The sequence below is a fragment of the Megascapheus bottae genome, chromosome Y (assembly GCF_031878675.1).
Source record: "Megascapheus bottae isolate mThoBot1 chromosome Y, mThoBot2.hap1, whole genome shotgun sequence".
NCBI lineage: Eukaryota > Metazoa > Chordata > Mammalia > Rodentia > Geomyidae > Megascapheus > Megascapheus bottae.
The window spans coordinates 9,206,723-9,221,354 of NC_143548.1; the positions used below are offsets into that span (position 1 = coordinate 9,206,723).

At 41.5% G+C, this 14,632-nt stretch overlaps 1 protein-coding gene across 1 annotated transcript; it reads left to right on the plus strand.

Moving 5' to 3' along the window:
• The first annotated feature begins 10,845 nt into the window (after window positions 1–10,845).
• Window positions 10,846–14,270, plus strand: LOC150040303 (testis-specific Y-encoded protein 1-like). Its single transcript, XM_090327332.1, has 6 exons — window positions 10,846–11,476; window positions 12,836–12,913; window positions 13,010–13,121; window positions 13,212–13,357; window positions 13,445–13,530; window positions 14,150–14,270. The coding sequence occupies exons 1-6, from the start codon at window positions 10,904–10,906 to the stop codon at window positions 14,211–14,213; spliced, it is 1,059 nt and encodes a 352-aa protein (XP_090183458.1). The 5' UTR covers window positions 10,846–10,903; the 3' UTR covers window positions 14,214–14,270.
• Window positions 14,271–14,632: the final 362 nt, after the last annotated feature.

The following is a 14,632-nucleotide window of genomic DNA, read 5'->3' on the forward strand; positions in this document are numbered from 1 at the left end:
GTCATTCAGTGATGACCATTTTAAGTCTGTGGTCACTATGTCTAGTCCCTGAGCTACCCTCAACTCCACCTCAGAAATAACATGTCTACAACTTCACGGGACTCTTTTCTCTCTTCACCCTCCCCAATGCTGTCAGCTGAGAGAGGGTAGTGTGTTCCAACCCTCAACCACACCAGAAGCCTTGTCTCCACTCAAAGGCTACAGGAAGACCTTACAGGTTTTAGGAGGCATTATTACAAACTCATACATGTCCCTGGCCTGTCATTTCCATCAATTAAATCATATCCATATATAAGTATGTATCTGTATGTACACATGCACACAATTATAATATCCACACACTTCTACATACACACTCATATAGAAAACTTGGTGCACTGTCAGATACAAATGACAGTGTGGATCTCAGTACCCAATGCTCCACTTGTGTGTAAGTCTGCATCATTTGTCACCATCTCCTGTGCTTTCAGGAATTTTCTGTGCTTAAGAAGTTTATGCTACACTTTCATTTCCTGAATCGAAAGTAGTGTTTTTGATGAATACGTTTATCTATGAATGCATGTAGGTAAAGATTGATGCTCCATCCTATTTTAGTCCAAGTCCAGAAGTGTCCTAAAACATACCAAAATTATATGTTCATTGTCACGGAATATTTGAAAGTTGCTACAGGACAGTGGCTAAGACATGCTAACTCCTAATGGACTTACAGTCTCTTAATTTTCCTGTTCTGTGAGGTAAGAATTGTTTCCTACCACCCCATCTGTACTACCATGCTGAGGACTAAATAAGAAAACCCACAAGACATCATTTACCACAACCAAATAATTCATACACATTGGTGGATAATACAGTGGAAGGGCCTGAAATGAAGCACTCATCTTGAGATGAGCCATGTACTGCTGCATAGCCAGGCCCAGTGTCATAATGATGCTTGAATTCCATGGAAAATATTGCTACACAGACTGGTGTCAGCCACTAAGAAAAACCAAGTAATGGACCGAGTTTGTGGGCAGCCAATTTTGAGGAGTGAGTTTGGCACCTACATTCTTGTGGACAACCAGACATTTGCTTCTGTATCTTATTTCACTTACATAATATAGTTGAATGGGAAAGATCCCATTCAATGCATGATCCCCACCCCATCTGGGATATAAAAATCCTCTATTGTTACCTGGAGGCTGCACTATGAGAGTGTAGTCCTGGTGTGCCAGTCTTTACCTTGCTCAATAAATACCTCAGTTGTGTCCTCTTAGTCCTCATGGTCTCATTACCTACCCTGACTCAGGGCATGACTACCCTAACACAGGTTGGACGGAAACTGGTAACTGTGATTCATCCCCTCTGCATGTTTTAGAACTGAATCTCTTCAGTACAGTTGGCCTCTGGTGAGCAGGTAGTCTGCCAACCTCTACAAATAAGGTCTTTTCTGTTATGCCACTTCTGGCAACCAGTGAGAAGTGAGACACAGCATTGCTGTCTGAGTGAAAGGACTCTGGGAGAAGCCCTAGGGCCTCTCTGGTCTCACTTGACAGTGTTCATCAGGAATCTGGTTCCAGTATCTGTTCTGGTTCTGGTTTACCTGTTTGTGGTCAACTGTATCTGGTTGTTTGTGACTACCTGTACCTGGTTGGTCTATGTGGCCACTTGTTTGTCCATTTCCTGTCTTTGTCTCTGTTTGTGTAGTTGTTGCCATTGACCAGCAGGCAAGCCCACTGGGTAGACTCAAAAGTTTTAGGGAGGTTCTGGGCATCACTATGCCCCAACTCAGCCTTCGGTTGTCTTCTCTTATTTGTTTTTTGAATTTGGTACCGGTTTTAAATGTGGATCCTTGTTCTCTGTGTGTGTTGTTTAATTGGACGTCTCTTGGGAATAAAAGTTCAGCTTTCAGCCAGGCTGGGTAGCAGGCTGGGTATGGTCCCTCCCTCAGAGCTGTAGTTGTGGGCAGGCAGAGGTCAGGCAGGGTGGCTGCAGACCTACTTTGCTTTTTCTAACAACCTAACTGAAGTGACAATCTGGAGACAGTTGGAGGCAGGACACCAACATCAGTCTTGGTTCCCCCAGGTTTACATTTGGCCCCAGTGTAAAATGGTATGTAAAATTCTCTAGTCAAAATTGGAAATATGACTATAGAGTCATGCTCCGGGTAGGTAAATTCAGTGCCAGAGGACTCCTACCTATCTTTCCTCTGCAGAAAGTATTAGGGCAATGTTTCTATTATGAGAATCAATCTCTGGAAAAATGAGTCCCAGCTAAAGTGCTTTGTTAAGTTTTGTTTTAAAAATTGGTCATCACCTTCACTGGCTATGTAGAGTTAGTTTCCCTGAGTCAGTCTGAAAATGTTACAGAAGACGGGTCTTTACACATCAACCCCATTTAGGATAAAGAGACCAGACTCAATTAAGCAAATGGGACAGGATAAGATTTCCTTAAAAAAGGACATTAAAAAGTGGCAATTAATATAAAGAGTGATTGTTGTCCTTAATGTACTATATTATCTCTCATCTCTTTTACTGTCTCTTGATTATCTCATATTGTTACAATATTTCACCTTGTTATCTGATATATTTTATATATGCATAATTGGTTATTTGAAATAGGAGAGGGAAGGGGGAAAATCAAGTTGGGGGGGAGGAAAATGAGGACCATGAGAAAGGGTATCAATATTTACGAAGTAATGTACCTTCTATCTGGTGAATATAATGTAACCTATTAATTGCAATAAAAATATATGAAAAAGTAATAATCACTTTGCAAATGCTGAGAGAAAATGGTTACAGTTCAAGCCTTATATGTCTGCTAAACATCCTAGTCAAATTTTAAAATATTTGCTTAATTGTTACCCTGGTAAACTGCCTTAATCCACTGCCTAAAAACTGTCAGAAAATAAAAAGAAAGAAAAGAAGAGAAAAGTGGTGAGGCCTTATCCTGTCAGCCATGTCTATGCAATGTGTCCTTAACTAGTCTATGCAGAAATTTTCAGGCAGCCCAGCAGGAAATGTGGCAACCTATCAAAGCTTCTGGGAGACCTCACCACAGCCCAGCCCAGGTCTAGCATATCTCCTCTAGAGAAAAAAGCAAAAAGCAGATAAAGTAGATGGGACTTCTGCCTGACTCCATCGTCATCCATGACTGCTTCTTGGTGAACAGCTGCTTTGGATCTGCTAAAACTAAGACTTTGCAGTGCATTTTTTATGTGTGTGATATTCAGAAAACCCTCCCTACTTTCAGAGCTATACAGGATCAAGGCTGCCCCTAGTGGATTAACACTACATACCTAACCAACCCTTTTACCCCTCTGAGTTGACTGAACCTCTGACTTTACAAATAAAAATTGGTATGCCTCACATCACAGAGGAACACAAGCCACAAGCCACGGGATACTGAGGGCAGGGACATCACTGGTTAGCCTCAGACATTTCAAGGCACTGGGTTAAACAAACAACCTCTCAGGACAGCCTCAGCCTTGGTCAGCTCTAGTGTAGCAATAACCTGCTTTCTTTTGGGTGTGGGATTAGGAGTAGCAGCCCCACAAGACTGGCCCTTTTCTCATCGGATGTGGCTGACCTTAGGACAGCAGAGCTTTCTATCTTCTTCTACCTTTTCCTGTGTTTCCTACAAGACATCTTCCTACATTGACTATAAATTTGTTGCTGTTTTTCTTAAACAGCTGTGTTAAGTTTTGTTTTGTATTGTCTGTTTTTACCTGTGGTTCTATTTAGTGTTTTTTGTTTTGTTTTTGTTTTTATATCCGTTATTGATAAGGCCCAACCTTGCAGAATAGAAAATCTAACAAACTGTTCTGTTTTTGTAACCTGCCTGGTGGAGTTACAGTAAATCGCTTTCAGAGAGTTCTAAAGATAACCTAGCCCCACAAGTAATAAAGAGGAGAGCAGGTGTTCTCTACATAGTGGCACATATGCTCCACAGATATGAGGGGAGGACACACTTAGGGACCCTTCCTGATGGCCATTACTTTATCACCACTATTATTAATATAAAACCCTCAGCAGTTTCTTAATATCAAACACAGAAATAGCTAGAGCTCCTGGAATGAAAACACCTGACCTCTCCTATGAGACAAGCATTTTGGAGAATATAGTAAGCCAGTAAATCAGGCTTTCTCAGACACAGAACACTCCATAGGACACTAAGGAGTCATATAGACTCTCTGGCAAATGTAATATTGCAAAACAGGAGCAGACTCTGTATGCCCCTACAAAAAATGTATATAATTGTTTATGCCATTTTGGGGTGATCATAAAAGTCTGGATCAACTTGGAAAAGCAGAAGTGGGCACATCAAAGCAGTAAAGTTGTTGCCAATCACTTTTCTCATGGTCTGCTAGGCTACAACCCTAGTTTCTGCCATTGGATACCCACTAGCTGTCTTCCTCTTTACCTTCACTGTTGGGTCCTATATTCTCTTTCTTATTATTTTTCTTATTTTGTTGTCAATTATGGGTCTAGAACTGTAGGCCTGGACATTGTACTTGAGCTCCTCAGTTCAAGGAAGGCTCTCTACACCTTGAGCGACTGTACCACTTCTGGTTTCTGGTGGTTAACTGGAGTTAATTCAGAACAAGGCAGGAGATAACCAACTATTATAAAAAAATAGGAGGAAGAGATTGGACTCTGTACTAGAGATAGTGGATAAGGAAATAAGGAATTCAGCATTAGAGGAGCCATGATAGAGCTGATGAGCCATGCCAAGAGTCATGATGATGCTGGAATACATGGAAAAAAACTGCTGATGTCGGCCACTAAGAAAAACCATGTATTGGATATTTTGTGGGAAGCCAATTTTGAGAAGTAAGCTTGGCACCTACATTCTTGCTGACAAATATTTGCTTCTGTATTAGGTTTAGCTTATATAATATAGGTGAGTTGGAAAGACTACATTTAATGTATGACCTCCCCACATTTGGGGGTATAAAACCCTTCATCTGTTGTTATCTGAAGCCATACTATGAGACCCCAACTTGGGTTGTAATCACGGTGTGCTAGTCCTTCCCTTGCTCAATAAACTTAACACCTCAATCTTGTACTCAGTGATCTCACAGTCTGCCTGACTATGGACCCTATTATAAGCCAAGACATAAGAAGATTGGAGAAATACAGGCACATGGAGTTATGTCTCCTGAAACCATGTGTTCGGGGATGGTATTTAAAGATCAGAATGACCTCTGCCTGAGTCTCATGAATTATGATTCATTAGAATTAGCTCAGTTTTAACCTATTATTGTACTGCTGTTCTTCCAAATTCCTGTTTCCTCCACAGGCACTGGATGGGTTGGACAAACCATTTAGCAACTGGCCTCAAATCTACAGGTGTGATAACAAGGTCCAGGTACCTAATAAGTACCACACAGCACATATCCACATGTATACAGTCTTTCCATCTGCTCCCATTGACTTGCCTACAACTTTTTGAAATAACATAAAGGTTGGGCCACTGTTGAGGTTTATGCAACTGTAGGAATCCCTTGTTGAATCCACCAGGTATTTTTCAACATCCTCTCCTTCCTGGTAGTATGGGTTGTTCCTAAAGACCAAGGTGATCTTGAGGCATTCCAGGCTTTCTACAACTAACAGATGCAGAAGACAAAAGTGCTACAAGCCCATTCTGTGCAATCTGCAAGCTTCTGTTTCCCAGTGATTTCCTCCCTCTGCAGGTCCCCCCTGGGGACCAAACTGGTTTTCTACCTAAGCATGTCTTCATCTGGTTGGTTCATTGATCACTGCTAACAGCTGGGGATGATGCTCAGACTGCCCAGGTCAAGGAGCTTTCAGATGCTGTGGAAGTACTTGGAAAAATACTTGGCATATGATAAATAGCAGGGGACCTGTGAGTCTAATGATCTCCTAGGAACTGCACTCGACCCTCCTCTTCCTACAGCTAGGCATTTCCTAAAAGAGAAGGTAAGCCAGGACTGGGCAATGTGGGGACTGCGTGCACTGAGCTGTCATGGACTCTGGTCTCTGTGTGGAGATGGCCAGATTTTAGGATCTGCTTCTGTCTAAATGTTTTCTAGCCCAACACTGACTTGGGAAGTAGGGATCAAGCTTGTCACTCACATATTTTCACATAGAAAGCATCCAAACATCGTTGTTGTCTACTACCAGCCTCTAGGACAATTTCCTTGTGAACCATGCTAATTTCTTAGTTGGATGATGACATCATGGCTGTGTAATGTAACATTTTAAGAACTGGGGGAAGGGTTCAACTATTGCCAGCAAAGAAATGAAGAGGCCACTTCTCAAGGGAGGAGAATCCCTGTCTTTCAAATGGAGGGGCTAGGAGCTGAGGTTTTGTGTATTTGTGTGCCAGGGACTTCTTCTTGGTGGGCCAGGATTAATAGCAGCTGCCCAGGTAGTAGATTTTGGGGGTCATTACCTTATGTGGTTGTAAATGTCCCAGAGGAGAGTCATTTCAAGGTAAAGGGGAAAGGGGTAGATTAGCCACTGCCTGTACCAAATGGGCCTAGAGTTAGTTGCCTGGAAGACCATGCTAAGAGATGGGAAGGGAGCCTATTGGATTAACAGGGGCACTTACTGCAAAGACTCTGTGTATTTTGGGTATCCATTATTCCATGAATTATAGGCTCAGCACAGATCTCTACATAACACAGCCTGAGGATTTTTCCCCTACCCCTGAAATCCCATCCTCCAACTACCCACCCATCCACTCATCAGAAACATTCCTGCACATTCTCCTTTTATAAAGAGTGAATGAAATTATTGTATCCTGAGGGATAAGTGAGAGTGGTGTTAAAAATTCTACTCAGGGCCTCAAATGCTCCCTTGCTTGATTCACACCCCAAGCTCACCTACACAGCTGTCAATATCAGTGTAGGCCCATCCAATCCTGGGCTGGATGTGCTCTTGCTTATGCTTTCCCTGTTGCTGGGGACGACAGCTGCATTCCACTGCACCCAGCTGTTGTCCTTCTCCTGGAACTGAGAGAACAGGAACCCACCACTTTCCTCAGCCATTATTGGAACAAGAGTCACAAGAACTTCCCTGGCCAGGATGGCTTTGTACCTATTCCCTTGACCTCTGCCTCTCAAGTACCTGGCCAAAGGGTACCAAAATAGTTGGAAGATCACTATGATGCAATTAGACAAGGTTGTTTGTTTAAATGTGTAGTAACTCACAGAAATTAACAGGACTATTAAATATCGATTAAACATAAATTTGTTTTCTGTGTTCAAGCTGTGGTCCTTCAGCTTTTGTGCACAAGGCTGATGCTTTACCACTGACTGCAGCTACACTTCTGGCCTTTTTAGTCACTTGTAAGTAGTGTCTCATATATATTTTTCTGCTAGAGGAGGCTTCAAATCTGAATTGTCAGATGTCAGCATGCTCAGTATCCAAAGTTGTAGGTGTGAGCTCATGTGCTGTTGCTCTATTATTCAGGATTTCCCTGTAGTTCTTGAACGCTCACTTGGCTTTCAAACTCATGGCTGGTACTCTAACACCTAATAACACCTCTACTTCCAGATTTTTCTACTACATTGAAGAGAAGAGTGTCACGAACATTTCTGCTTCAGCTGGATTTTAGCCACAGTCTTAAGATTTCAGTCTCCTGAAATGCTAGGGGTAACAAGCATGTGCTATCCTCCTCTGGATACAATAATTCTATATTCCTCATTTAAGTGAAGTTCAAGAAAAGTGTGCTACATGTAAGTCACTTTAGAATACTATCTCTTGACTGCTTTTTGATGTGTGATTGGAAACCTCCATACTCTTCTGTTCCTTCTTATTAAGCAAAACTACTGCTCATAATTGCAAATATCTCTATTTTTCTTAGGACAAGAAACAATACAGTCTCATCTCAGTTTACTGCAGGATATATGGTGATATTTTAAATTTACAGCTTTAGGGGAATATGTTTTACAAGGTGATGGTTTTCAGATGAATTCAGTTGTCCCTTTGGTTTAGGATTCCCAACCCTGTGGTAGAAGTGTACTGAAGGCTTTGGACTTACTAAGTAAGAAGAGTACTACCTCTGGAGCCACTACCCCAACCACACTTTTGTATTTTTAGACAGACTTTCAGTGGCCTGGATTAAGATATGTATGTGGCTCAGCCTTCATTGGCATTCACCTCCTGCCACCTCCTGCTCCTTGGGCTAGACTGGGACTCAAATCTTCTTGCTAATACCTCCTGTTGCAGCATTCCTGGAACACAAGGAATGGTGGAGTTTTTTTTCCTTTCTTTATACTGGCAGTTGTTTAATATCAACACTTTGCAGCAGAGAATTCCAATTCATGATATTATGGACTTGTCTATTTAACCAGGTTATAAAGTTAATACAAGTTTTTTGTGGTTGTTTGTTTTTGTTTTTTGCTACAATGTGTCTTCCTCTCTTTCTTTCTCATATAGACTCTATATCCCCATATGGTCCTAAAAACCTCGAATCCATCAATGAAGCCAAGGAAGAAGGATGGAGAGTTGTATGGTAGCTTAGGATAAAAGTGAGATCCTGTGTCTACAAATGAATGTCTGGTGGTACTGCTCATGACACAGCACTCTGCAATGACAAAACAACATTCAATAGACCCAATATATTCTCTGTGTCCCTTCTTTTTCATATATTTTTTATTATTAGAAGGGTTACATTATATTTGGCAGATCGAAGGTACATTAATTCACATACATTGATACCCTTTCTCATGTCTTGGTCCCCATTTCCCTCCTCCTTACCCCCACCCCTCCCCTTGTTTTCCCCCTCTGTGTCCCTTCTAATGTTAACAAAAAGACAGGAGTATGTGGGTAAAGAGGAGGATGAGGAAGAAGTAAAGGAAGTGAAGAAGGAAGAAAAGGAGAAGAGGCTTTGATTTAAGGGTTTCCACTATTGTCACTTTTGTCATTTGGGGCTTACCTGTCCTAAGCTACTGGGGTCTGTCCTAGGTGTGGAAAGTATAGTAGGATGTTTGTCCCTCGTCCATCAACCCCAGTCCTGACCCCAGCCATGTCTTCAAAGCATTGCAATTATCCCCAAAGTACATGATCACCATCTGATGGAAGCCACTTACAAGTTATGGAAAGCATACTCCACTTCCCCCCATACATTTTTTAGTGTCTTGAAAAACTTGATCAAAGGAATGGTCATGTAACACAGCATTTGCTGAATACAATGCATTTTGATCACTGTCACGCCTTTCAATGTTCTCATCCTTCCATTCCAATCAACCTATTCCCTTACCTCTTTCACTGTTGTAGAGTACTTCATTTTTCTTCCCCTTCTTCTCGGTCTGTACCCATCTTCTATAACCCTTTGCCTTTGAACCATGATCTTCCCCATTCACTTCTACATTGCCCAGTGTTTATTTTGTTGAACTTCATCTTAACCTTTAAAAGAAATTACATCATTTGAGTACTACTATGAATACACAATATTTCTATTAATAGACTTGTATACCCTTGCATACCATGCCACACATTGACTCACTTGTTCATAAGCTAATTCTATCTTCTACATATAGGGAAAAACTGTAGCATTTATCTGTAGGTGTTCATTCACTATTACTTTTCCAATGGTTTCTTCCATTACTTTACAAATGATGCCATATCATTGAATCTCATGTGAGTAAAATTCCACAGATAATATACACTATTTGGGGGGATCATGAGGCTTGAACTCTGTGCCTGGATGCTGTCCCTTAGCTCTTCTGCTCAAGGCTACCACCCTTCTCCAGGTCCTGGGTCTTCATTGTGTGCTCTTCAGCTCTAGGCTAGCTCCTGAGCCATGATCTCCATTTCTTTTCTTCTACAGCCTTTGAGCTTCTTGCAAAATCCTCTACAACATTGCAGCTCTTTGGTCTATTTCTTTCATGCTTCAGACTTAAGGTCATATTTTACTACAGAAAAAGTTATAAAATCGAACACACCTTTACACACCTGGGTTTTTCACAGGTTGCAGAGTTCTTATCTCCCAACTCCCTATGCTTTCCATGATCAACAGAAATTCCACATGTCCCTCACTATGTTATAGACAAGACTGACACTTGTGACCTAGAGTAGAGTGCTTGCCAACAAGAAGAAAGCCATTGTTTCCACTCCTGTGTACCACAAACACAGAATAAGCTGGAAATTGTGCTGTGGCTCTCTCTAGTAGTAGAGCTTTAGCCTTGAGAAAGCCCAAGGACACTGCTCAGGCCCTGAGTCAAATGTCCTATAACTCGCAAAAACAAAACAAACAAAAAAACCCACTGACCTAGCAAGGAATGCTTTCTGGGCAGGTACGCAGACATTGTGTGGCAACTCCAAATGTAGCATTGTGATCCTCTGGAGTGGTTAATAAGTTAGCTTGACCATAGCAGTCTGATTCTTCAGAGCTGCAGTTTCATCATTCCCATAGAGAAATAGATGTATCACATAATTAGCAAAGGAATTTAGGTGATTAAAAGGGCAGACACAATTCCTTAATTTACTTTGGTCTTAACTGAGGTCCTTTATCCCCCCTAAGTTAGCTGGTCACTGGAACCCCGAGGCCATTGTTGTTCCATTCTGTGCTTGGAAAAGACAGAAGGAAATCGTATTTGGCTATAGGGATCTGTTTACTTTCTCAGGGTACTTTCAGGGAGGAGGTGTTGCCATTGTTTAATGCAAGAGGCCTTTATGCAAGTATTCCTTTTGGCTGTGTTCTTCAAATTAGAAGAGGTGGGGATAAGAGTTCCCTCTGGTGGCGCGTGTGTCTCAGAGCAGAAATCTCTTGTGAGAGCCCAAATCCCGCGCATGCGCATCATCACGAGAAAGAATGTGTATTGACAACCGCGTATAGGTCCACCCCCAACCTTGAGTTCTCGCGGGATCAGCTGGTGCCCGCGTCTTTGTTCTTCAGGTTCGGGTCGGTTGCGTTCCTGAGGAGCTGGTATTTAGTTGAGGAACCTCAGAGCTAAATGGCGAGTAGAGGGGAATTTGGCGCTGGTGAGGCTCCAGGGGAGCCCGATAACTCAGTGGGCCTAGATAATGTCCTGCAGAAAGAATTAGAAATGGCGCAGGTCAGTGAGCCAATTCTACGGCAGTCTGACTCAGAGGATTGCGTGCTGCAGATAGTGTCGGAAGGCCCTGCTGAGGTGGCCTCAATATCTGATGCAGAGTCTGTGCAGCACATTAAGGCCTGGATGGATTTAGGGCTCTCAGCCCCAGGAGAGGAAGAGGTACTGGTAGTGTGGGATTTTATGGAGGAAGTGGGAGTTCAGATTGAAGTGGAGGAAGGGCAGCAGCGTGAAGAGAATTTTGCCACTGAACTACCTGAAGTGGCCTGGCCAGGAGAGGCAGCTAGATGCTTCCCAAACCTCCGTTCTCCATTGGAGGAGCTTCAGGATATCCAATCTCAGCTGAGCTCACTGAATGCCACAGCTAGCCGGGAGTTTGCTCGCCTGAAGAAGAAGGTGGCGCAAAAATGCAGATCCCATTTTGATCGCAGAAGGGCCATCATCCAGGCCATCCCAGGATTTTGGGCCAAAGCTGTATCCTTTATTTAGGCCGTAGATAATAGAAATAATCATTTCATGGTTTGTTACAAGATGTTAGACACAGAGTCTAAACTGCGGTAGAATTGTTTGGAGCTTTGTCATTTGGAACAATTTTAGTGGAAGAAAAGGTTTTTAGAGTGCTTCTAGTTTTTGGTCTTGCAGGACCATTATATTCTGCTTAAAGGAGCAGGAAGCTAAGACGATAATGTTATAATGTCCTTGCATAATATCTTGCCTCTTTTCCAGAATAAATGCAAATAGACGTCACAGCAGGGAAAAATCTTAGGAATAAGTGATGAAATGTGAGATTAAGGGGAATGAACAATATTTCTTTCTTCCCGGGTCTGTATTTTGTAGCCAGAAGTGCATTGAAGTCACACATCTCAGTTCTAATGTGTGCTGCTCTAAAACAGCAACTTAATTCAGAAATACTCTAATACTTATCTGTGTAAGCCCTGCAAATTCACATCAGAATGTGAAAATATGATCTTAGAGAATGCCAAGGAAAGTCATGAAGTAATTATTATACTGAAGACTATTTTGATAGGGAGTAGTATAGATTTTGATAGGGAGTAGTATAGGAGAGATCAGATTTTCTTAAGACCACTGTAAGGAAAGTATACAGCGGATCCATGGACTAAAAAGCTTCACTTTATCAGATTTAAAGCAGGAATGTGCAAAAAAAAACAAACCTGCTATTGAGAGCATAGGCTCAATGGTTTTCCTCATTTGTCATAATCAGTAGAAACCTTGGGCTCTCCTAGAAGAAATTTACAGTAGAGCAAAACCTAGATACATAAGGCCATATCGAATGATGCTAAATGAAAGGACCTCCAGGATATAGAAACCAAAGCCATATAATGAATGATTGTTGTCCTTAATGTACTTAATGTATCTCTCATCTCTTTTGCTGTCCTTTGGTTATCTCAGATTGTTACAGTATTTCACCTTGTTATCTGATATATATAAGTTTATTTGGTTATTTGAAATAGGATAGGGAAGGGGGAAACAAGATGAGGGGTGGGGCTGGTGGAACGGGAAATGGGGATCAAGATATGAGAAATGGTATCAATGTTTGTGAAGTAATGCGCCTTCTATTTAGTGAATATAATGTAACCCTTCTATTAATTACAATAAAAAATATATGAAAAAAGACCGGACTTTCAGACAGTGCAGACAGCTTGTGCCTTGCAAACCCTCAATCCTCCAGCCCTGAAGAAAGTCCCCAAACCTAATCTAAAATTACAGAGTATCTGCCAGAAGTTTTCAGCTCCATTTGTTTATGGTTTTGTATGCTAGATATGCTGCTTTTAGCTCTTCCTTTGACAGCCAATGTCCCTTGACAAAAGGCAGATAGTAAGTCATCCACAGATGTCAACCATCATCACTGAACAAGATGAAGATTTGCTCAAATATATGTTGAGTTTGGAGGTGAGAAATGTTCACTGGTAATCTGGGAGTGGGATATTCTTCCTAAAAAGCACATAGACAGTTGTTATACCTTGATACACCTTTTCTGATTCACAGGTGGAAGAAGTGAGTCACGGCAAAGACCTGTGCAGCGTGATATTTTACTTCTGTGACAATCCTTACTTCCGCAACCATATGATCCGAAAGGAGTACAAGCTCAGCATCATAGGTATGAAGACTACGGTTGTTGATCTTGGTTTGTGGTACTTGTCTTGTCAGACTTGCAAGTGTCTAGACAGCTTCCAGTTTTTCCCTGCAGGATATGAGGAGTCTACTTCCAGTGAAATGCAGTGGTTTGGTGAATGTGTAGGTGAGATTTCCAGCTGCTCACAAGATCCCAACAATTTGACATTCTTTGACTGGTTGAGCACCTCTAAGTGGCAAGGCTCCAGCAGAATTGCTGAGGTTTGTCTTCTCCTAAGTTCATAGTGTGTGACCTGTGTAATTTATCTGGCTCCTGGATCTGGGTTTCAAAGTCATTTTCTATTCCAGATCATTATTGAAGACCTGTGGCTTAATCCTCTGCACTATTACCCTATAGGGGATGATACTAGAGGCAAATACCTAGAGCATTCCAGGTAAGTCAGCAGAGGAGGGCCAGGGGGCCAAATTCTTTAATACCTAGGATCTCTATACCAGCTAGGATCTCAGTGACTAACCTGAGCATTCAAGTTATTCACATTCTGCAGAGAAAGGAATAAGAGTCAAATGAAAGGAACACTGAATCAGTATTTTTTTTGTCAGTCCTGGGCTTGAACTCAGGGCTTGAGCACTGTCCTTGGACTTTCACAAGGCTAGCACTCTACCACTTGAACCTCAGCACCACTTCCGGCTTTTTGCTTTGTATGTGGTGTACCAAGCAATCGAGCCCGGGTCTTCATGCATGCTAGGCAAGCACTCTACCAGTATTCCAAACTCCTGGCCTCTGAATCAGTATTCTTTTAGTCCCCTGGGATCAATTATGAGACGACTAAAATGAAGAAATAGGAATGAAGGCTCAGGGTACTTTTGCCTTGAGTCTCTTAAGTATCATTTAGTTTTCTATTGAATAAACATGGAAAAATATGAGTTCTGTCACTGTTATTCAGTACAGAACTATGTTGGTACTGATTCCACTGAGGGAAATTCCATTATAGTTGGAACTTTGTGATCCAGGTTTATATTATACTATGTGTGAATATTTTGTTTTATTTTCAGTAACATTGGATTCACCGAAGAAGAGGATCAAGAAACTTCTTTTGCTACCTTTCAAGAGTACTAGTGGAGTGATCTGTGTGGTTCTCAGCAACACAGGATGAAGATACATTCACTAGTGCAAAAAAAAGCTATCTTATATTTCATTGCTATTAAGCAATAAATGTGCATGAACCATTTTGTCTTTCATTGTAATTTGTTATATAAGAAAAATTTGTCATAAATGTAGCAAATCAAAGCTCCTAATAGCTATTGAAACACCTCTGTAAGTAATTCTTAGGATGAGGACCTCATGCACAAGGCAAGTGTTTATATATTGCTGAATTCTCTGAAACACAGCAGAATATTGAAACTTACCTGGATTGTCTGTTTTCATAGGTTATCAAAACACATGGAGTTTCAGTCTCCATAGTATTAGTACTATTATTCCAAGGGCTAAACCAGAAATTAGAAGTTTCTTTGGAAGAGTTACATGTTCTTATGTTT